Source organism: Kryptolebias marmoratus, linkage group LG24 (assembly GCF_001649575.2).
Source record: "Kryptolebias marmoratus isolate JLee-2015 linkage group LG24, ASM164957v2, whole genome shotgun sequence".
Taxonomy (NCBI): Eukaryota; Metazoa; Chordata; class Actinopteri; order Cyprinodontiformes; family Rivulidae; genus Kryptolebias; species Kryptolebias marmoratus.
In genome coordinates, this window is record NC_051453.1 from 18,157,309 (window position 1) to 18,180,497 (window position 23,189).

Genomic DNA, 23,189 nt, shown 5'->3' on the forward strand with positions numbered 1-23,189 from the left:
TCACCTCTTTTCTTGGATTTGAAATACGAGTCAAGGCAGAGTGTGAGAGGAGGAAAGTTATAGTGTAGGGGAGGGGGGGTGGACAAAAAGAAAGAAAGGAAAGGAGAAAGTGTGGGGGATCGGGGCAGCTGTGAGCTGTTGGTGTGGCTGGAATAAGAAAAACGCTCTGTGCTATGCTTTTAAAGGAGAGGGAAAAGAAAATAGTCTGCTTCTATTTTATGTTGTGTGTGCAATTAGAGACACAGAGGAAGAGGAGGAGGGGGAGAAAATGGATGGCAGTCCCCTGAAGGGAGAGAGACAGAATTTAAGTTCAGGATATCAGGAGAACAAAAGCAGGAATTCTCACATTCTTGCATTTTACAGCTTGAATAATTATTCATTTTGGTTTAGTTTCACTACATTCTTCTTTAAAAATGTTCCTCCTTATTGGTGTTAGCCCATCCTGACTGCATCTGCACAGTCACAAAGTTTCAAAAAAGATAACTAAAAGCCTGGCATTCCTTGAAGGATGTTGCCCGCCGGAGAGTTTTAAACCAAGATCGTTTTATGTTACGAAAGGACAGTTGGAGCTATTTTGGTCAAATCTTGAAAATAACTTTATCCTTGTTCAGAGTATGTGTTGTGAATGACTCTCAGCTACTATCACATCAGATTTTTTACTTAATATCTGTAAAATTGACTGAGTTTGTGTTCCTAATTTTGATTAGCTGCAGCCGCCATCTTGAATTGGGTTGACTCCAAGAGTTAATCGGTTGTAGTTGTACATCCAGTGATTACTTTCTGAGTGGTTCATTGAAACATGCCCAGTGGTTCAGTGAGATATTTTAATAACAGACAAACACACAGACACAGGCACAGCCTTCCAATGTTGGGTAATGAAGATGTTTAGATGACACAAGATGACACAAAGAAGCTAAATGTCATCAGATGAGACATCCCATTATTGTCTGGAAGGAATAATTGGATATTCTTTTCAGACAAGTTCATGCTTACACACCACAGCAATGATGCAATGCTCCCCGGTGTATTCAAGGTGAGCCAGGTGTGTGTATTTAAACCTGTTTTTGTTTTCAGACTTCAGTGATTTCATCTCTGTTGTCATGAACCTTCTGTTCCATGAGAGTTTGGATTTTCTCCATGTTGTTGTCGTGATACTGGAGCTCAGTTTCAGTTTTCAGAAGAAATCGTTTACAAAAGGCTTGGCCATGTTGTTACAACAGACTATGGTTTGTATTGCCGGCAGTGAGTCGGATCTCTTTAAGGTGACAGTCAGACTCCACTAGGGCTGCTCGTTGTCACCAATTCTGTTCAGAATTCCTCTGGGCAGCCTGGAGGAGCAAGGGGTCCGGTTCGGTGGCCTCAGGATTACTTCTCTGCTATTTGCAGATGATGTGGTCCTGTTGGCATCATCATTCCAGGATCCCCAGCGCTCACTGGAGCGGTTCATAGCCGAGTGTGAAGCAGTTGGGATGAAGAGCAGCACCTCTAAATCTGAGGTCAGGGTCCTCAGTTAGAAATGGGTGGACTGCTCTCACCAGGTTGGGATTGAGGTGCTGCCTCAAGTGGAGGAGTGTAAGGATCTCAGGGTTTTGTTCATGAGTGAGGGAAGAGTGAAGCTTGAGATCGACAGATGGATGTGCTATGCGGTATTACGTCCTCTGTCCTCGGTCTGTTGTGGTGAACAGGGAGCTAAGCGGTATGGCAAAACTCTCTGCTTAACACTCGGTCTATGTTTCTTTTTTCATCTATGGTCATGAACTTTGGGTAGCGACCAGAAGAATTAGATTGCGGATGCAGGCGATTAAAATGAGTTTTCTGCAGGGTAGCTGGACTAAGTCTGGTTATCCAGGAGAGACTCTGAAGGGAGCCCCTGCTCCTCCACATCAATAGGAGCCACTTGAGGTGGTTCAGGCATCTGGTAAGGAGGCCTCCCCAGGACCCAGTGATGTCTGGTCTGCTGCCCTCACGACCTGACTGGAACAAGCAGCAGATAATAGATAGATGTTGTTAGCAAGCCTCAGAGGTGTAAGGCAGACAGATGTTGGGTTTATAAGCTGAAAGCAGAACTCTTACCAAAGCTTCTGCTTGTTATTCTAACCCGGAAACACGCAGAGGAAAACAGGCACTGTCTCAGGCCTGCTCATGTTGTTGTTTACAGAAGGAAACCCCTCATTATCACCCGACTATTTCCTGCACGTTTCCTGTCATCAGCTGGCGAGGCTAATAAAGCAGCTTAGTTTTTTCCAGCCAGCTGCAGAACAAAAAGATGGCAGATAAAACCTGTGGATGGCTGCCGGCTTGCTTTTGGCGTTGGAATGACGATGGGTTTGTGATGCGCAGCAGGTTGTTAGTGTTCAGGAAGCTCAGGCAGGCAACGCAAAGCAAACATGGCCATTTACAACGCTGTGGTCTCCGTTTATTAAAGCAACATGCTGCTGGTGGAGAGCGAGTGCATCTGGCACATCTCACTGCGAGGCAGAGTGAAACATCACAGGGCTGTAAAACACTCCTTCAATTATGTTACTGTCAGCCCGCTCCGAGCTCTGTTTATTGTGCTTTCAGAAACTCCAGAGACAAATTTCCTCCAGACCACATTTCTCTTCTCTTTCTTCTTCTAAATAAAGAATTCACAGGCAGGATTGAGCTCAAAGACTCTCTTTAATGATGAAAATCCGAAAGACCTAAAGGCTTTGCTTATTTATGCCATCAGAATAAAGAAAGGGACAATAAAAGATGTCAGATTAATTGGGTCTTACAGTCGGAGCAGAGGAGCTGGGGCGTTTTCTCTGCTCAGAGAACCACTTTGTGGGCCAGTTGGCTCAGTCCTGAGCAGCAAAACACAAGGCAGTTGGCATAGCGACAGATGAAAACTTCCCGTCTAATTGAACCCTGCTCTGCCATAAAGACAAAGATGGAGGTCTGCTCTGATTCTCACAGTTTTTATTCAACAAAGACTCAGGCTTCAGTAGGACTCGCGCAGAAGCAGGGATGGAATGAAACAGCGGGACGTTGTGTTTACTCTAGCGGCATCGTGAAGCATTTTGTGGTCAAAGCGTTCAGGAAGATGAAGCTGAACGTTCCTCTGTTGCAGTCATATAGTCTGGAAGACTTTCAGTCTTTAGCTTCTGGTCCATTTAAATCCAAAAGTGGGTCATTAAACTATTCATGTGACTGGAAGTCATACAAACTGACCTTTTTCATGCACTTTTCCAAACATAAAGCCAACATTTAGACAAAGGTTAAAAGCCAACATGATTTGGTAAAGTTGGACTCCTTTTACGCTAAAGAATTGGGTGGAAGTCACTTTAATGTTGACTCATCATGAATTTCTTGACAATATTGTAAAACACTGTGAGTACACTGTGACACAAGGTATTTTGCAAGAAAAAAACAATGATTAAGTTCTTACTTTATGTTGGGAGTTACCGCTACATCTACCCAACCCGGTGAAAAGTGAGGTGTGATGTTTTTGCATGTGTGTGTCTGTTTGTTTGTCATATTAGCAAAACATCTCATGAACCAGTGGACAGATTTCAATGAAGCTCTCAGAAAGCATGTACACCTACAACCACATTGAACTTTTATTTCTTTAATATAACAAGAGCTATAATGCCAGAATGTGTCAAGAACGAACAGCAACAAAAAAAAAGGCCTTTGAAGTCTGTCTTGCTGAGCCGGTGAAGCAGCGCGTGGAGGGGAGAGGGATATGAAGAGTGTTTCCTTTCTGCCGGAGCAGACGAGCCGGGTGCTTCTGCTTGACGCGCCCAGAACAAAACCAAAAAAGGAATCAAACTGCTGCGGAGCGCCGCGAGCCCTCGTCAGCTGCCAAACTATTCCTGTAAAAGCCCTGTTTTGGTGGAGGCCGGAGCAGGAGACCTTTGGGGAATGTAAAGGAAAACGTATACAGAAAAGGCAGACATGTTGAATTGATTGTGCGTGCGCTCCTGCGGTCGGCGAGCCGAGCACCAGGTGGGGACAAGATGGAACCATCACAACGAACGCTGGCGGATTAGAGGCCTGCGAAGTGATTAGAGGAACAAAACGACCGGCAAAGACGGGTTATTCAGTCTTGTTGCTGCTGGCAATCGGGCCTGAAGGGAGGGGGGGAGGAACGGGGTCTGCACTGTCACAGATAAAAAATAGCTGAAACACTCCGCTCATTATTCAACATCTGGAAAAGATTTGGGCATATGAACTTGGTGGACTCGAGACAAACACGCACCGCTGGGATGTACAGAGCATACTGAGAAGTGAAGAACTCATCAGTCTGTAACACAAAACACATCGCTGTAAACTTTGAATTTATAGTTTCTGAAAGACTCATATTTTCTTCCTGATGTTTGCAGAAAGCTTTACTTCTGTCCTGTGGTTCCTGAAAGATAATCTTCTTTAACGAGCACTCATTACACTCATTTACAAATTCAAAATTTCGGGGGGGTGTTACATGTTTTAATGTTTAAATTAATGTTTACTCTTCACATGCTGTGTTGCAGGAGGATCTCATGTCGCTCACTCAGTTTTAGCCCTTAAACCTTTCCTGGAAATACCCAGTTTGCTCTTTCTTGTCAGCTGATCAGAGTACATGGTTTAAAGGGATAGTTCGGACAGTTTGAAGTAGAGTTCTGTGCCAATGTTAGTTTTGCATTACATGGTTATTTTGACAGAAATATGATGAAATTTCACCCAGCTGCTGCTTTTTGGGTTTTCAAATAACTATCAAATTATATATATGCAAATGTACAACATGGCAAAGTAGATAATGAAAATAAAAAAACCAGAAATTAGAGGTCGGCCCATGACATTTTCAATACCTGATCCCGATCTTTAGAAATCAGGGCAGCTGAAGGCTGATATACAACACTGATTTTTTATTTTTGGTCAGTATGTATTTTTTATTTTACAAAATATAACAATATATATTTAACTTTTACAAATTTATATTTAACAAATTGTACACCTGTAAATAATATAAAAAACAGCATTCTCACTAAAAAATATAAATAAATTTTGGGCTACATTAGGCTGTCTGGAGCTGCTAATGCATCTTCATTTTCCTTCCTGATGTTTGATTAGGTATGTACACACATGGCCAATTGCAATTTTTTTTTTAAAAGCTTGCCAAATTTGGCTGATTAATTAGTCTATCTCTACCTGAAATACAAATGAAGTGTTTCAGACAACACAGACTTTGGACTGTGTAAGGTTGCAAAACATATCATGCTGAAGGAGAGGGAAGAAACGTGTGGTTTTCTGAAATTTTACGATAAGTTTGTGACAACAAGGCTTCAGGAGGAAAAAATAAAAATAAATCCAACGTTTTCATCACCACAATGACATCACAACATTATGAACTAGCTGAGCTAAGGGTGAGGTGAGCCACCCACAACTAAAAAAAAAACAGCAGTAATTTATCATCATGACTCGTTTCTGGTGAAATGACGACATTATTACATTTATGATTTCCTTTTTTTTTTTTTTAAGGGAAGGGAGCTACACCTGATTGTGAGATTCACTTTGTTTTGTCCTACAGACTAGATCCCTGCCTGTTTAGTCTTTCTACCCCTGTTCTCCTCACTGTTACATTCACTCCTCCAACTCGTGAGTCCTGATAACAGCTCTCGGGCTGACGGCTGACGCTGTTGTCACAAAGATTTGCGTCTTTAACGGTTAACCTCTGAGCACAGCTGGATAAAACCTTGCTATTGTGTGAAACTGAAAGCAGATGTTTGACTTTGTAACGTTTTGAATGGCACTGTTTTACAGCCCAACTCCACCTAATCATCGCCCCAGTCTGTGGGTGTGCACATATGTCTGTCTGTCTGTTAGCAAAATATCTTGTGAACTACTGGATAAATTTTAATGAAGTTTGCAGAAAGTAATCATTAGATGAACGTCTACAACTGATTGACTTTGGAAGTCAACCTGATTCAAGATGGCTGCCTCAACCAATGGATCTTACAAAGCACAAATATGGCTACAAATGAGTCAGTTTTACAGAAATTCACCTAAGGTTTGGTGTGGTAGTAGCTGAGACTGATCCCCAGCAGCTATTCTGAGATGATCTTACTTTAAAACTTTGGCTTAAAAGGTGGTGGGGGATATGTATTTTTTTTTTTTTGGAGGAATGTTCGGCCTTCAGCGGTAAAAGTGTAATGATGTTGTTAAAGTTGGTCAGCTGTTCTCATTTGTCTCTTCTTCCTCACAGGAACGCGTCTCAGCTGAAGCAGCTGCAGGACCAGATTCTGTTGGAGCAACAGGAGGCAGCTAACTGGCCACAGCAGCAAGAGGAGCAGCAGAACCAGGAAGTCCCACCTCCACCTCAGCAACCGGTCCAGGAAGTGCCTCTGCCCGCTCCACCTTCTCCACCTCTCCCCCCTCCTCCCTCCTTTCAGGAGCTGGAGAGCAGCACAGCCATGCAGGCCAGCACATTTAACTACGCCCGGCCCAAGCAGTTCATCGCCGCCCAGAGTCCAGGCGGGGCGGGCTACGTCACCCAGTCCTCCGGCTCCTCTGGGTCCAGCCTGTCCTCCCCCCTGTCCCCTCCCACCTCCCACAAGCCCTTCAGCAGAGTCACCCTGCCCTCGTTCACCAAGGCCGGCAGTGTGGAGTCTCCAAGTTCCCCCTCCTTCCCCCCTCCACCTCCACCTTTCCTCAGCTCCAGCAACCTACCCTCTCCGTCAGGCTCCGCTCAGGATTTCCCCCCTCCTCCGCCTCCTCCCCCTCCACCTGCCTCTATTTCCCCAGCTTACTCGGACATGTCCTCGCCGTTCTCCTCCGTGCCTCCATCTCCTGCCTCCAGCTTCTTATCGTCAGTGTTGCCCTCCACGCCCTCCACACCCAGCAGCCCGACCGTTAACAGCCTGGGCCTCCCAAAAGGCAACGGGACAGTGTAAGTGTCCCCTGCTTACACAGTTACACACACACAGCTCACATGTCCTGCCAGGTGAGACATGAGAGCTCTTTATTGCCCGCCACCGAAAGGCAGGCGATGATGTTTTTGCTCGCATGTCCATTCCTTTTTGTCTGTTTGTTAGCAAAATGTCTTATGAACCACTGAACGGAATTGAATGAAACCCTGAAAGTAATCAGTGGATATACGTCCACAACATATTACCTTTTGGAGTCAACCTAATTCAATGTGGCCACCACAACTAATCGAGCTTAACAAAGACGAAACAACAGCTCTAACTTGGTAAACTTTACAGATATTGAGGTAAAATTCGGTGTGGTGGTCCCTGAGTCGTTCACAGCAGATACTCCAACCATGAGATATCACAAAATTGTGTGAGACTGCGCATAATATTGTTTTTAAGGTTGACTCTAACATAGGATGATCTCAGTGTAAAACACTGACGAGAAAGGTGGTGGGTGATATGCATTCCTTCAAGGAATGCGAGGCCTTTTATTTTACTCGACATTAAAGCAGAATTTCACGTCCTGAGTGAGTAGAGCTCTCTTTTGTTTAAAGCTGCAGGCGACTGGGAGAAGGGATGGGGATGGAAAATGACATGTTTACATTTTTGCGCAGCACGTTTACAGAGAATCGCTAAACCAGAGAGGCAGCAGTCCCATGTTCCGAGAGATAAAAGTGTTGTGGGTGTGTAACGACGAGGAGAAACTCTGACCTGAGAGTGAAAGATGTGTCCAAATCAAACATGTTAGCATATACGTTCGACCCAGTTGGTATTTCTGTCAGAGTCCATCACTGGAACGAGTATCCAGCTGGGGGGATGTTTTCATTTTCAGCTTGCTGATAGAAACCTGCAGGTAACCCTCTTCTATAAGGGAGAAAGTTATTTCTTTCCGTCCTTTGCAGACATTCCACATTTAGCTCTTTTTCCTCAACCTCTCACTCACTCCTGCACTCCCCATCTCGCCCTGGCATTCCTGCTGCAGTCACAGAGAGATAATAAGATACGTTGTGGAATGTAATAACTGGACATGTTCAGATAAGTGCATGTGTGGGTGGATGAAGGGGGCAGAGGGCGAGCGAAGGGAAGAGAAGAGGAGTTGAAATAATTCTGTGTGTGTGCAGAGATCCAGGGAGCCACATCTTAATAAAGTTGTTTTGTTTCTGTTTTTTCCCAGTAAAGTGTTTCCCAGGAAGTCCTCGGTCACCAAAACTCCTCGGGTCGTCTCTGACTCGGATATCCAGGGCTCGAAGGACGCCGTCATCCAGGACTTGGAGAGAAAACTGCGATTTAAAGAGGAGCGCAACGGTCAACAGGTGTGTGTGTGTGTGCTCATGTGACACAGGTAATGGGCAGTAACACGTCATGATAACACAGATTAACAAGTGTGTACAAAGAACCATTCATTAAAAAAAATGTTTCATGAAAACATACTTTAATCTTTAATTCGAATCCATCTTTAATTCATTTCATAAGGTTTTAACACGAGTCATAAACATTGCAACGAAATGTTGGTGTATTAAAGTGTGTTTGGTGGCACTGACAGCACTAACCCCCCCCCACCGCTGAACTCATTAATCCCTGCTTCCAGAGGCTAACCTATGAGGAGAAGATGGCTCGCAGACTGCTGGGGGCGGACAATGCTGCCACAGTCTTAAACACACAGGACACAGAGGAGGAGCCCGTCACACAGGTACGGCAGCTTTACGTCGAGACCCACACCCCCCTACCCCACCCAAAGGGCGAGATGCATAAAACTATCCTCATCACAAACATTTATATTACCTCTGCAAATGGATTATTGTTAATCAGTGTGTACAAAGTTGATTTTCACTCCTGCTTTAAGCCTTGATTGGATCTGGACGCCCCAAAACTTAATGTTTGACTGGTACAAAAATATTATTGGGGCAAAGAAAGTGTTCGTCCTTTATGTAACACAAGAATTGATGAACTGCTAAACCTAATAGGTTTAAGGATGTATTAATGCTTCAAGCACCCTTATTGAGTACAAAAAAGATTTACTTTAAATATATTTCTCTGCTACCAGCACCACTACTTTACAGCCTCTTATGGGAATCCTAAACACAGGAATGAGAATTGTTTTTTTTCTTGTCCTTTAAACTTGTTTTCTACTACAGAACTGTGCTGATTTGGGGCAGTTTACGAGTTAAATGGCACAAAAACAGGCCATAGCTGGTGACAATTGCATATAAAGCTGAGACAATAAAACCTCTTTTTTTTTTTTTTTGGCGTCTCAATTCTGAAAACTCAAAAAGAAAACAAACGGCTAAATTAAAACAAACAAAAAATAAAAAAGTTTAAAAACCCAGAAATGATCAACTCTGACAGCTCAAAAAGTTAAAAAAAAATCAGATTAAACACATAGATTTTTTTATTATTAGTTCAAATGAAGAGAGCATCGGTGCTACGCTTCACCGGCACCCTGACTTAAGACTCAGACATGATCAGACACAAATGTATGAGCAAAAGTTGTCCCACAACATCTGCAAACTCTCTAAAACTACCAAACGTTGTGTGTGTGAGAGCATCATTTATGCATCTGGTCCCTGGAGGGGAATAACACACAGATTAAAAACTCTCACAGGCATGGAAACATTTCACCAGCTCGTTCACACCAGTGGTTTTTCCTCCTTCCATGGACCGTATGATACAACCACTTTTTTTGTTTTGTCCTCTGACACACTGCTGATGTCATCCCTATCCCATAATCCCCAGCTTTTCTTTCTGTCCCGCAAAATGTGCCGTCCCAACCCCCAAAGTCACTGTAAACACAGGCAAGGAGCGTGCTATGATACCGAGGCGTAAACACTGTGCTGTCCTCCATTAAAAGCTCTGTTTATACAAACTGCTGCAGAGCACCACGGGCTGAAAGCTAACGTGGCTGTTTGTGTTATTCTGGGACAAGATCCAGTTCAGGGGAAGAGCGACTCCTCTTCCCGGAGTTGGCTGTCTTTTCCTGAGATCGTATCGATCTAGAAAAGTCATATTTGTAAAGAGAATGAGCCATAGCAGTAAACAGAAAGTGGGCAGGCTCAGCTTGAACATCACCTAAACAACGTCAGATAAGAACCCTTTCAGTCTCTGTGTGCCAATCCCTCTTTGCATGGAGGGTCCGAGTTTGAATCTGGGAATGCATCGGCACCAACACACCCGAAAGAGCCAAACACACATTCAACCAAAATCTTTTCTTTCTCCCAACAGGAAGACAAGTCAACTGATAGAGAATCTTATCCTCAAAAGGTTCAAATTTCTTCTTTTGGCACCAGCTGCTTTTTTTACACTGTCTTCACCCACCAACCTTCCACAGCCACTGCTCACTTTGTGCATCCGTTCACACTTTCTGAAAGCCCAAATTTCACACCAAAGCCTGCTTTTTTTTTTTACAGATTGCACTGTTAAACACTTTTCTGTGATGCACACTGCTGCGTTGCTCTGCATTTAAGTTGCACTTAGACCAGGGGTCCGCAACTTGTGGCTCTCTGGTTCCTCTGCAGAGGCTATTTAGAGCTTTCACAAAAAAATGACCTGGAAATTAACAGTTTTATTTAGAACTGCAATAGGAAAACTTAACTGTAGCAAGTTTTCTGCAATGTACAAATTAGATTTCTGTTACACAACGATACAGTTAGGACAAGGAACAAACAAACAAATTAGTCACTTTATTCTTCTAGTAGGTTTTGTGGCTCTGGAAAACAGTTTATTTAGTTTGAGAATTGGCAAAAATGGTTCTTTTGACTGTAAAGGTTGCTGACCCCTCACTTAGACCTCTTTACTGTGCTTTAATCAGTAAAAACAATATTATTTAGGGACAGAAGCTGCCTCCTCAGTCCTCAGACCGGGTAAAAGTCTCAGCACATCAGGACGGGCCGATCTTCTCCGACTGACCGGGGCCTGCCATTGTCTGTGCAGTGTGTCATCACTCTGAGCTGTTCTGCAGATGTTCCCCGCTGCCCCCCGCAGACTGATGAGAGATTGATGGAGGTGGCTGGGAGGAGGAGTGGCTCATATGGGAGAAAGAGAGTTAGAGAACTGTAGGGTATGTGGTGACGATAAGGACAGGTTAATGAGTGTGTAGGGTGCACTGATTTTTTACTATTTTCACGTGCTCGTCATGGCCAAGCAATCGGCACCCTTCATGCTGTCTGTCATGCCTTCTTCATAAATCTGTTTCTTTCTCTTTAGGAGTACAAAGTGTCCAGCTTCGAGCAGCGCCTGATCAGTGAGATTGAGTTCCGGCTGGAGCGCTCTCCGGTGGAGGAGTCGGACGACGACGTTCAGCACGACGAAGACTCCGCTGGCCGGGGGGTGGGGCCGTCCTTTGACCAGAAGCTCAAGCACTACAAAGTGTTCGAGGGCATGCCCGTCACATTCTCCTGCAAGGTTAAAGGAGAGCCCAAACCAAAGGTAAAAAGAAACGCTGGGTATTTGAATATTTTCAAGGGCTCTGACTCTTTGCTTGGGGATCTGCTCCTGATGAAGGAAGGTGTGTGTGTGTGTGTGTGTGCTGTGTTATGATAAGGTGGGGCACTTTGCTGGAACAAACACTGGTCTGGGTTGGCTCTGGATACATTTATGACACAGTGATAACAGGGCAAGGAAAAGAAGCAAAAAAAGTCACAGCATTTATATGATTTATACATACTTTGCTCCTATACATTGTTAAGGCATTAAAGGTATGTTTTCCTTCATTTTTGTCAATAATTTGAATGAATTTCTGCTTATTTTGTTCCACAGGTTTACTGGTTTAAAGACGGCAAGCAGATCTCAAAGAGGAGCGAGCACTACAGGATCAGCCGAGACCCAGATGGTACCTGCTCTCTGCACACCGCAGCAGCGTCGCTGGATGACGATGGCAACTACACCGTCCTCGCAGCAAACCCAGATGTAAGACAAAATAGGAAAAGACCTAACAGCCTTTTAGGGAACCCATATCCACTGCAGCCTTTCATGTTTCAGACTAAGATCATCTTATGCTGAGGAATGACAGAGTTAGGGCCAATCTGATCAAACCGTGAAAATAACTTTATGTGCAATTTTGCAGTTAGCACAGTTAGTTGGAGTATGTGTCGGGGACGATTCTCAGTTACTACCACACCAAATGTTAGGTTAATAACTATAAAATTGACTGAGTTAGAGCCGTTTTAGTGTTGGCTAAGGTTGATTAGCTGTGATGACCACCTAGAATCAGGTTGATTAAAAGGTTTATCAATTGTGCATCCAGGGATTACTTTCTGAGAGTTTAAATAACATTAAGTCTGCACAATATCAGGAAAACATCCAATTATGAAATTGTTGAATATTGCTGTGACGATATCAGTTGAGACAAACTCACGTTTTCCTTACTCATCTTTTCTACGGTCATCTCACGTCACAACACTTCCTAGCATTTAGCTTTAGCATTTAGTTTTAGCTACGTAAAATTAAAATTCTTTCATTAGATATTTTGCTAACACAACAGACAAACACAAACACATGCGACATAGTAAAAACATTTTGGGTAATTGGTATTACTCTGTAGACGTTTGGATTCACTTTGACACTTTCACTTTGTAAATAAGGCCAATTTTTTTGACCATGGTTGATTTATGACAGCAATAAAAGCGTAAAACATCTAAGGGGGTGAATATGTTTTACAGGCACTGCACATACATTTGGGAGCCAGCAGTACAGTAGAATAATGTGCACTGAGATTATGGCCTCCAGCCTGAACAGGAAGAAGGCGTTGAATGAAACAGGAAGTCACTATCACCCTCAAAAAAAGTCAAAAGTTCACATTCAGGAGACTAAATGAGAGCGTTTTCCAGTTTTATCAGTCACATCTGATTTCCTCTTGTATGTCTGACTGCTGCCTGTGGCGTGTCATCACCTCTCTGTTCTTGTTTGTCCTCCCGTTTTAGGGCAGGGTGAGCTGCACTGGCAGGATGATGGTGCAGGCTGTAAACCAGCGCGGCCGCAGCCCCCGAATGGCACCTGGACACATGCGCAGGTGAGAGTCCACTGGGAAAGGAGAGAAGACAGACGACATGTCGGGGAATTATTCCAGTCAGGACATCCAGGTGCCGGCTGGCGCATGTCGAACAAGCTGCTCGCCATCTGCGCGCCTCCTGCTCACATTCCTGCACAGAGCCAAACGCCAAATGCTCCAGGAGGCTCCTGTTTACACAAATGTTTGTTCTGTGGTGAAATCACGCTTTGTTCTTTATTTAACTGTTTGTTCGAGGAAGAAAAGTTGAGCGTTGATGAGGGAGAACACCTGTTTGCTGTGGCCTGTTTTTCATCGCTCTGATGACCTCGGATCCACAGTTCATGCAGGCCCAGATAGTAAAACATGATCACAGACACTCTGATGGCAGCTTAAGGAACATAAAAACCACCTGGAAGCTGTAATCAACGTGAACACTCCTTGATTAAACAAGAGCTCAGAGTTGTTTTGAGCAAGAAGAGCTCCAGATAACAATCAGTGTCTCTCACTCTTTTTTTGGCTGACGTGCAGGAGGGGAGCTGATGTCAGGGAGGATTTATAAAAACACCTGAGGGTCCTGAGCGGCTGTGAAGAGCTTAAGGAAACACAAATAGGAAACAAAGGAGATTCAAGTCTGTTGTCCTCCTTAGAATAGCTCAAAAATTCATTTGTTTCTGAGATTACTTTTGGATGGTGTGAATGCCAAAATATTATCTGCAAAAATTTAATATACAGATCCAAGCAACAAACGTAGTGATGGTTCAAATCTTTTGAAAAAATGGAGCCTAATACTGACTGTATTAATGGTTAGACTGAGTGCAGCTAAGATCAAAGTGGATTACTGTTGCCTTAAAACAATTTCAATCTCAGAAATTTCACAGCGGTTCATGCAAACACTGTTTTAAAAAACTTTACGTTGCAGCAGCTAGAACTTCCAGTGCAGCCTGGGGCGATTGGTTGAATTTAAATTTATTTGACAAGGCTAGCACAGAAAACAATGTTGCATATTAGAACAATGCCACCCTTCCTTCAATCCTAGATTGTCTAGCCAAAGGCTACTTTGCAAATCTAATTCTTGGATAGACCTTTAAAAGATTTTAATCAACAATAAGCACTAGACATTACACATGTACAGACACACATATTAAATTGATACAAATCAGGAGAAAAACAACAATACATGTAGGGGAATTAAACATTGTCCAATTATTTATGACAGGAATGTCCTATTATTACCAAATTTCCCTCATAATGAGAAATTAACAGTGATGTAAATGTTTCTAAAATAACGTTTGAGACTGGAGTTGTTTCAAGAAGGCCATAATCTACTTTGGTCTGAGCCCAACACGGACTAAATGTTGCCTCATTAATGCAGTCAGAGGTCGTTCAATAAGGTGTGTACCAGACATATAAAATGAATCCCAAATCTGTCCCTCTGTCAGGCCCAGGTCCAGGTCCAGAGACAGCGGCGACGAGAACGATAACATCCAGGAGCGTCACTTCCGCCCCCACTTCCTGCAGGCGCCTGGTGATCTCATCGTCCAGGAGGGCCGCCTGTGCCGGATGGACTGTAAGGTAAAAAACTAAATAAATAAAAAAGAAACACCTCTGCTTCAGTTTGCACCAACATGAGAGAGAGAAGGTGGCAGTGGTGCGTTCCAAAAAAAAACCTAATTAAAACATCCATCATGCATCCATAAAGGTTCAGGAATAAATATAAACTAACAAATCTGATTAAATAATAAAACTAATCTATTTTAAATCAGTTCTCTTTGGCACCAAGTTGCTTCCACTGGTAAAAAAAGGTCTTATTGGGAGACTGAGTTTAGATCAGAAAAAGGGTTGAGAAAGTATTTTTGATCTTGAGGAACAACCTCATCCTCAGAAGCAATTATTATTATTATTAACAAAAGATATCAGACGAGTTTATCTGATCAGATTTGTTCTTTGATGCATCCTCCTTCCACGCTGCTTCCTGTAATAAAGTAAAAAAAAGAGTGAGATGCTCTAAAAAACAGACATATAACTGGGAAGAAAAAAACCCAAAGGAAAGAGAAAATGTTAATCATAGTTATACAGAAAACCATTTGAGATCCGCCCTTTAATTCAGCGTCTGGGTTGCTCTGAGGGAGGCTCCATGTCGGCACTGCCAACGCTCCAGCTTCTTTAGGAGAGAGAGGAAGTTTCATCAGCATTCTAAACAGAGAAACAGAGGTGTCATTTTTCAGGGATTAGGATGCTTCACCTCATTTCCTTTCTTTGTTTGCTCGGTTTTCACTTCACCTAAATTTAAAAACTGGTGCACGCAATAAAATAAAACAGATCCACAATTAACTTAAAAAAGAGAGACTCTTATGAAAGAGTCTGTGATGTTGAGGATATTTATAACAAACCAGAGTTCTTAAATGGTCTTGAAAAGTCTGGAATTTGATTTTATTCTTTTCCAGGTCTGGACAAAAATGGAAAAAGAAAACAGAGCATGGATGAACAGAAGTGCTTCCAGACAGCTATTGCATTTTCTAAAAGATGAATCAAAGTTTTCTGCTCAGAGAACCTAAGCGATTGTTACATTTTGTTGAACAGGGTCATCCTGATGTTCACTGTTGGTTCATTTACCACATCAAGCCTCGAGTTTAAGGTTTTGGCCATAATTATCTTGGCTTTTGAGTTTCTGATTAAGAACTTTTAGATCACACCTGAACAACATAAGGCCCGAGGGCCAGAAGTGGCCCTTGGACAATATCATTCCAGCCCCCAATGTCCTTAAATGAAAACAAAACTCATTTAAAATAAGACAGCTTTTTATCCATGAAACGACAGGTGACTGAAAACAAAACCTAAATCAAACATCTTGGACTAAAGTGCACTTCAACGTTTATCATTCAAAAAGGGTCCAGAACCAGAATGAACATAAATGCTTCAAAAAGCAAAACTACACCTAAATTTAGCTTCATTTAGGCTTAACATATATTATATCACAATTTCCAGTTTACAGAAAGCTTGTCTGCTATTCCCAGAGAAAATCAAGGGAACATTTTTTTGACTGAACGTGCAAACTACTCTACAACTTGACCAAACAGGAAATGAGGAAAACAAGCCTGGAAATGACCTCCAAACTACCTGTATGGAAGAAAGAAATATTCCAGTTCAATACGCAGCCTTTTGATTGCTTTTATTAGGTTTATATTTGGAAACCTCATGTCACATATAGACAAGACTGTGAACTCCAGGTTATTTCCAATAGTAGCATCATATAAAAGCGCCACTTTATACATTTTCATAGCAAATTTACAGATGTTTTAACATCAGAAAAAGCTTGAGACTCCACAAACATGTTTGAAGCTTTGAATCTAGAAAAATGTGGAATTTTATGAAGGAGACATTTGATGACAGATCATCTGTGGCTCTGAAGTTTCCATCCCGGAAACAGCCTAACTAATAAAATGTTTGGAGTCACTTCCAGGTAATTTATCTCTTGATGATCCTTCCGTGATTCCTATGAATCCTGGTGCACATTTGGACCTGTAATGTAAACACATGGCTGTTTACAGTGGCACAGTTTCCAGGTGGTCAGGCTGCAACAGACCAGGTTTTAGGTTTCCTCACCTCAGAGAGAGACAGGTTTTTCCTCTTTTCAGTTTTTTCCCATGACAAAGTACTGCACGGCGACTGGGCTCTTTCACAGAAACACAACACATTAGCCAAACACACACACACACAGAAAGAACATAAGTGGATAATTTTCTCCAAGAAAGCAAGCATGAACTGGACAATCATGACTCTTCCTCACCGAACAGGTCAAACAAGGATTCACACATCCAGTTATATATTTCTTAAATTCTCCTGTAGGTGAGCGGCCTTCCCACCCCTGACCTCATATGGCAGCTGAACGGGCAGACCATCCGCCCTGACTCCGCCCACAAGATGCTGGTGAGGGAGAACGGCGTGCACTCGCTGGTCATCGAGCCCGTGACGAGCCGCGACGCGGGCATCTACACCTGTATCGCCAGCAACCGAGCCGGCCAGAACTCCTTCAATCTGGAGCTCATCGTTGCAGGTAAACAAAAAGCTGCACGCAGCAACGTGCACGTTTATAGTCTCACAGCGAAGCCAAGTAACAAAACCTCCACCCCCCCTCCTGCAGCTAAAGAGATGCACAAGGCCCCTTCGTTCATCGAGAAGCTGCAGAACACAAGCGTCGCCGAGGGGCATCCTGTGCGACTGGAGTGCCGGGTGGCGGGGGTTCCCCACCCACAGATCTTCTGGAAGAGGGAGAACGAGTCGTTCACTCACAACACAGACAGAATCAGGTAAATAAATCCGCTTTTTTAGGCTTTCCTCTGACCACATTTACATCCAAACCTGGCATAGTTAAATGGTAAACTGAATGCTGCCTTCCCAGCATGCACCAGGACAACTGTGGCTACCTGTGCATGATAATCCAACCGGCTCTGAAAGAAGACGCGGGCTGGTACACCGTCTCTGCCAAGAACGACGCCGGCATCATATCCAGCACCGCTCGCCTTGACGTTCACGGTACGTCTCAAGCTGCTCAGCGAATCCGTCAGTTCCTGTGTGGCGTTCACTGACACCCTGCACCTGCCCTCACCATTCAAATCTCTTCTGTCCTCAGCTCAATGGCAGCAGCCAAACCTCCCCAAGGCCAAGAAGGTGCGTCCCTCCACCAGTCGCTACGCCGCGCTGACGGAGAGAGGCCTGGACGTGAAGGCGGCCTTCTTTCCCGACTCCAGCCCGCTGCAGTCCAGCGCCCTGGTGGAAAGTGATGACCTGTAAAGAGACACGCGAGGACCCGGAAAACCCTCGAAAGCTGCCCTCGATTCCAGCACTCAAGAGAGACGCGAAAACAACAAAGATGGACAGACTGAAACCCTGTCCACCACTACTGAACTGCAGATACTAAACGCAAAGCATCGGTGGGCCGAGGGTGATGGAGCAGCTGTGGTTTTCACACATTATAACAACCCCCCCCCCCCCCACACACACACACACACACACACACACACACACACACACACACATTATAGATAGAAATCTATTGAAGTGCTTACAACGAGCAAAGACTTGTTCAGAAATATAAATTGCTGCAAAGACTTGCCCAGTAAAGTGCCTCTTAATTCTGTAAAGACAAAACAATGCAACTTAGACTCACTATGCATGTTCAAGTGGTGCCATTCACTCAGATTTTAACTGTATCAGTAGGTGACACTTTTCACCAGGATGTGTAGAGGAGGACAGTTTGTGTGGCTCAGTACTGATGCATCGGACCGTAAAGCAAGAGAGGGTTGTCCGCTTAGTGATTTAAGGTACTGGAAAAGTCCGGGCCGTATAAACTTTGAGATCCGTTTTAGTAGAAAAGGTCAAGTTTGTTGCAAAGATCGTTTCTGAGCAGAAGAAGTTAAAGAAAGTTCTGACAGGAAGTGCAAAAGCAGGTTGATTAAGAGTTGAGACACAAATAGAAACATTTTTCGTGATAATGGCTCATTTTGGTGATTATCTTCTGTTTTATTTTTGGAGGGGTGAAACATTGTCACTCAGAAAAGTGCTGTGAAAGTGTGTTTCTCACACACAACACAAATCTTTGGTTTTATTTTTGTATGGAAAAAAAAAGGCTCTCCCTACAAACAGGACTTAAATTATATTTCTGGTCATCTAAGGATCCTGCCTGGAAAAATGAAGTTTTATAAATGTATTTACTGCCTTAAATTACTTAAATTTAACACTTTTTTTTCTTTGCATGTTACTTTTGGACACTTGTATAGTGCCAGGCATCTTTATCTGGATGTATACAAACACAGCTTCTTTCAGTATCCAGGGGTAATCAACCATCAAAAATGAAAATAAAATATGAAAGTTTCAGTATATTTATGTCTTTCGTTTCTTGTCTCCTCTGTAGTGCTTTACAGATAAGACATTTGTATTTGTGTTCAGAGGCTGATATTTCAGTGCTGGCACGGTTTTATGCCAATCAATGCCTGTTTATGGATTGTTGTAATGTTATGTTAGGTTCAGAACTGTAATAAAGTTCAAACTCCTCAGAAAAAGCGTGATTTTTTTTTTCTTTTAATCTACGAGGAGTCTTTGAAACTGCAGAATAGCAAAAACGTAGAGCTTGCTATTTTTCAGCCGAACATAACATGTTTAGAATATTACAGTGATGGGAAGAAGAAACTTAACCCTCCTTCAATGCTAGTGTTTAACATATCAGTACATAATAAAAATGGTCAGGTTCTAAAACTGTTTAAATCGAACCTCAAGTGTACAACAGATTCCATCGTGTCATTATGTACTGATCAAAAAGAAGCCAAACTCTTTATGCTTCCATAGGATTCAGGAGGGAAAATATAAGTCAGGAGCTGCTGATCAAATGCACTTTATTTACTGATCATCATCAGTGTGATCACCTCTGTAAAAGCAGGAGTTTTGTCAGTTTGCTGCCCTGGAGCAAACAGGTGTGTGTTAGCACGACGCCAAGAAGGAAAGACATCAGCAATGACCTGAGAGGAACAGCTGTTTCTGCCCAGTGATGGACTCCAAACAATCTGGAGTCCATCGCTCCAGATAGAGAGGGATTATTCACATTTCAGACAGATGGCAATCTTCCCAGGAGTGTCCCTGCAAATTCACACAAGGTCAGTTTGTGCAATGATCAACGAAATCACAAAAAACCCAAGCGCTCCATCTCAGACTCTACAGGCCTCAGTTAGCAGGTTAAAGGTTAAAGTTCATGAAGGACTATTAGAAAAAGACTAAACAAGTATGTTTTGTTTAGGATTGCTGAGAGTAAACCTCTCGTCTCTAAAAACAACATGGCAGCAATACTTATGTTTGTCAAGTTTCATTTGAATGAACTCCAAGACTTCTGAGACAATGTCCTTTGGTCAGATGAGACAACATAGAGATGTTTACCCATAATGCACAGCGCTTTGTTTAGAGGAAACTAAACAGCATATCAGCACAAAGACCTCATACCAACTGTCAGCACGGTGGTGGAGGGTTGATGATTTGGGCTTGTTCTGCAGTCTCTGAGTCGACCATGAGCTCCTCTGTAGACCAAAGGTATCTGGAGTCAAGAGTGAGGCCATCTGTCTGACAGCTGAAGCTTGGACCAAACTGGGTCATAAAACAGAACAATGATCCAAAACACAGCAGCTGATCTACAACAGAATGGCTGAAAAAGAGAAGAATAAAGATGTTCTAATGGTCCAGTTATAGTCCAGACGTCAGCCTGACTGAAATGCTGTGGGATCTTCAGAGAGCTGAGCAGAAACAAATGTCTGCAAACATCAATGAACTGAAGCAACTCTGTAAAAAAGAGTGGGCTAACATTCTTCTACGGTCACATAGAGACTCATAAAGTCATACAGAAAGCAACTACTGGGGGGTTGTTGCTAAAGGAGGTTCTACAAGCTGCTGGATCTTGGGGTGGAATTAGTTTTTCACTTTTCTATTTTGGCTTCATTTTGGTTTATTAAATAATGAGATGGTGCAATCTGTTGTGTGTTTTTGTCCACTGGAGGTCGGATGTGATTTTTTTTAAATGTATGAACAGAATGTTTTAGAGCAAGAGAGAAGATAGCCATCTCTTCGAGACTCATCAATAGACATGACAGTCACCTCTGACCGCATCCCTCAGGACCAAAAACTGTAACCAGACACGAAAAACATTCCCACAACTAAAAATACCCCCCTACCTCCACCAGCACCTCTAATTTCATCCAGCTGTAGCCCTGCATGCCTTGTCCCTGGACAGGCCTCACCAGAGGTGGGATCAGGGGGTTGTGTGTTTATGTGTGTGTGTTTGGGGGAGATTGTGTGTTGACTCTGAGGGGATCTCCCGAGGGAAAGGGAGAAACAAAACATGAGCATTGGAGTCAGTGGTGAGCACTCGGCAGTCATGGAAAAAGACCAACAGAGCTAAACCTTAGGATTAAATTTAGAAGCGCGAGGCTGTGGGGCCGCGGGGGTCTGGACCGAGCCAGACACTTTGGAGTCAGCAGCGTTAGTCACGATGGACCGTCACACGCGCCTGAACACACCCACTGTGGCTGCACACGCGCAGCAGAAAGCCTGACAAAGCAAAAAGTCGTCTTGTTCCTCAGATGTCTTCAACACCGGTGATAAAAGCAAATGATCCGCTCGTTTTAAAGTGGAGCTCGCTGATTGGACCTGACAGGAAACAGCTCCGGGGGAAGCTGCCCCTCTCTACAGGACCAGCTGCAGCCCTCCATCCACCACCAGCACCTGTCCCGTAACGTAGGAGGACTCCAGCAGGAAGAGGACAGCCTGGGCCACCTCCTCTGGTGTCCCGAATCTCGCCAGAGGGATGGAGCGCGCTCCGTCCTCCTCCCTCAGCCCTGCTGTCATGTCGGTGTGGATAAACCCTAAAGAGACAAACAGAGGCTGTGATGAAGAAAAGACCGAGCAGTCCTTGAAGGAATGCATATCGCCTGCTGCTTTTCATACCAGAGTTATATGTTAGTGCTCAGTATGTGCTCAGCTACTCCAACACCCAATTTTAGCTCAATATCTGTAAAACTTTCTAAGAGTTTTGTTAAAATCCATCCAACAGTTTGACAAATGTACACCAAACAAAACATTACTGCCCCATCTTTCGCCTTTCAGGAAATGACAGAAGCTCAGGGAACAGAGACAAAGGTCATAGAGCTGCTACCTGGAGCTAACAGGTTGACTCGGATGTTGCGTGAAGCGACTTCTTTGGCCAGAGAGCGAGTGAATCCCTCTAACCCAGCTTTAGTGGCACTGTAGACACACTGACCAGCGTTTCCTTTCAGACCCACCACAGAACCTGCAAACAAACACAAACCCATTAAAGCCAGAAACACGGCATCAGTTTATCACGAATTACATCTCAGTTCTGGGATTCAAGGCGTTCCACCACTGCACCGAAAGATGATTTAAAATAACACAACTAGATTATACAGGAACCATAAACCAACAATAATCAACTGCTGAAGTACCTTTATTATCACCTGCTGCCATGAAAGGCGGGCAATGTGTGTGTTCATTTGTTTGTTAGCAAAATATTTCATGACGCACTGAATGGACTTTAATGAAACTCTCAGAAATGTATATTGGATGTATATCTATAAGCAGTTAAATTTTGAAGTCAATCTGATTCAATAAGGCCGCCACAGCTAATCAACTTTAGCAAACACAATAATGTTTAGAGTATAAGTTGGGGATGACTCTCAGCTACTACAATGCTAAATTGAATCAGATATTTTGCTAACACATTAGACAAACAAACACACACAGACGCAGGCAAATACACTGCCACCCCTTCGCTTTTGACAGCGTGTGATAAAAATCCATTTGTAAAATTCTAATTTGACTTTGTGTTTAGTTATTTATTTTTGAACTTTAATACTTTGAGTCTTTGCGTGTCCGTGCAGGTATAGATGGTAAATACAAACAGTCCACTGGAACACCAGCAGAAGATGCTGTGGAGGTTCTGCTTTTGGGATACAGACACATTTCTGAGCAGCTACTCCTGTCAAAGCTTCGAATTCTCACTGTGTTTAAACTGCGACAAAAGTGGATCCAAAACACACTTAATTGAATCCAACATCTAAGTGTTTTGGATCTAATGAAGATCAAAAATTAACATAAAATAAAATAAAACATCCTTTGTAATTCAAGGATCAAAATCGGAACAATCCTACATGTGGTGAACGGCTCCAGGTCAAACCACAGTTAAACTTGTATCTACTGCCATCTAGTGGTTAAACTGTAACATAGCACTATCCACCACTGAACCAGTACCTATGTTGACGACTGCAGCTCCCTGTGTGTGCAGCATGCTGCGCAGAGCTGCCCTGCAGGTCAGCATGGAGCCCAGCAGGTTGGTGTGGAGCAGGGACAGCATGTCTTGAGGCTTGGTCCTCAGCAACAGAGCATCCCTGGTGACGCAGTAATAAATGAGCATAAACCCCAATGATAATACTTGCAAAAGAAAACAACAACTAACAACAGAACAAGAGACTTTTGCCGCTCACCCAGAGGCGGCTCCATATACTTTTTTCTGCAGGTGCTAAAGGGGTGCTAAGCATTTTATTGAGGGTGCTAATGAAGGATTATTTGTTCTTACAGTTCTCAACACACACGCACAAACATATATAATCATATATATATGGTATATAAATGAAGAACAGAATGAAATATACATATGTATCTGTGATAGGCCGACATCTCTACCTAAACCTCTATCACAGAAATAAAGAAGCTTCCCACAACATGAACATGTAGCAGTGCAC

At 43.2% G+C, this 23,189-nt stretch overlaps 2 protein-coding genes and 1 long non-coding RNA gene across 9 annotated transcripts in view; 1 reads left to right on the forward strand and 2 right to left on the reverse strand.

The window, feature by feature from the left end:
• palld (palladin, cytoskeletal associated protein) overlaps positions 1 to 18,747 on the forward strand; it is a 60,357-nt gene extending 41,610 nt beyond the window's left edge. For 5 of the 7 annotated variants that reach the window (XM_037974029.1, XM_037974027.1, XM_037974031.1 and 2 more), the window contains 12 exons: positions 6,206 to 6,889; positions 8,089 to 8,227; positions 8,503 to 8,604; positions 10,134 to 10,172; positions 11,115 to 11,336; positions 11,667 to 11,816; positions 12,830 to 12,918; positions 14,337 to 14,469; positions 16,744 to 16,951; positions 17,039 to 17,204; positions 17,297 to 17,430; positions 17,528 to 18,747. In XM_037974029.1, the coding sequence (XP_037829957.1) occupies positions 6,206 to 6,889; positions 8,089 to 8,227; positions 8,503 to 8,604; positions 10,134 to 10,172; positions 11,115 to 11,336; positions 11,667 to 11,816; positions 12,830 to 12,918; positions 14,337 to 14,469; positions 16,744 to 16,951; positions 17,039 to 17,204; positions 17,297 to 17,430; positions 17,528 to 17,688 (2,227 nt within the window). In that variant the 3' untranslated portion in view covers positions 17,689 to 18,747. The remainder of the gene's footprint in view (positions 1 to 6,205; positions 6,890 to 8,088; positions 8,228 to 8,502; positions 8,605 to 10,133; positions 10,173 to 11,114; positions 11,337 to 11,666; positions 11,817 to 12,829; positions 12,919 to 14,336; positions 14,470 to 16,743; positions 16,952 to 17,038; positions 17,205 to 17,296; positions 17,431 to 17,527) is intronic. The other 2 variants (XM_017423447.3, XM_037974030.1) reach the window with 2 other exon arrangements.
• On the reverse strand, positions 10,676 to 14,433 carry LOC119616764. Its single transcript, XR_005232782.1, has 2 exons — positions 14,297 to 14,433; positions 10,676 to 13,489 (listed from the first exon to the last, which is right to left on the reverse strand). It is a non-coding gene; the product is annotated as an uncharacterized LOC119616764 (long non-coding RNA).
• Positions 18,392 to 23,189, reverse strand: part of cbr4 (carbonyl reductase 4) — an 8,069-nt gene continuing 3,271 nt past the window's right edge. The window contains exons 4-6 of the mRNA XM_017423449.3: positions 22,699 to 22,835; positions 21,587 to 21,721; positions 18,392 to 21,296 (exon numbers count right to left, since the gene is read on the reverse strand). Coding sequence (XP_017278938.1) covers positions 21,118 to 21,296; positions 21,587 to 21,721; positions 22,699 to 22,835 — 451 coding nt within the window. The 3' untranslated portion in view covers positions 18,392 to 21,117. The remainder of the gene's footprint in view (positions 21,297 to 21,586; positions 21,722 to 22,698; positions 22,836 to 23,189) is intronic.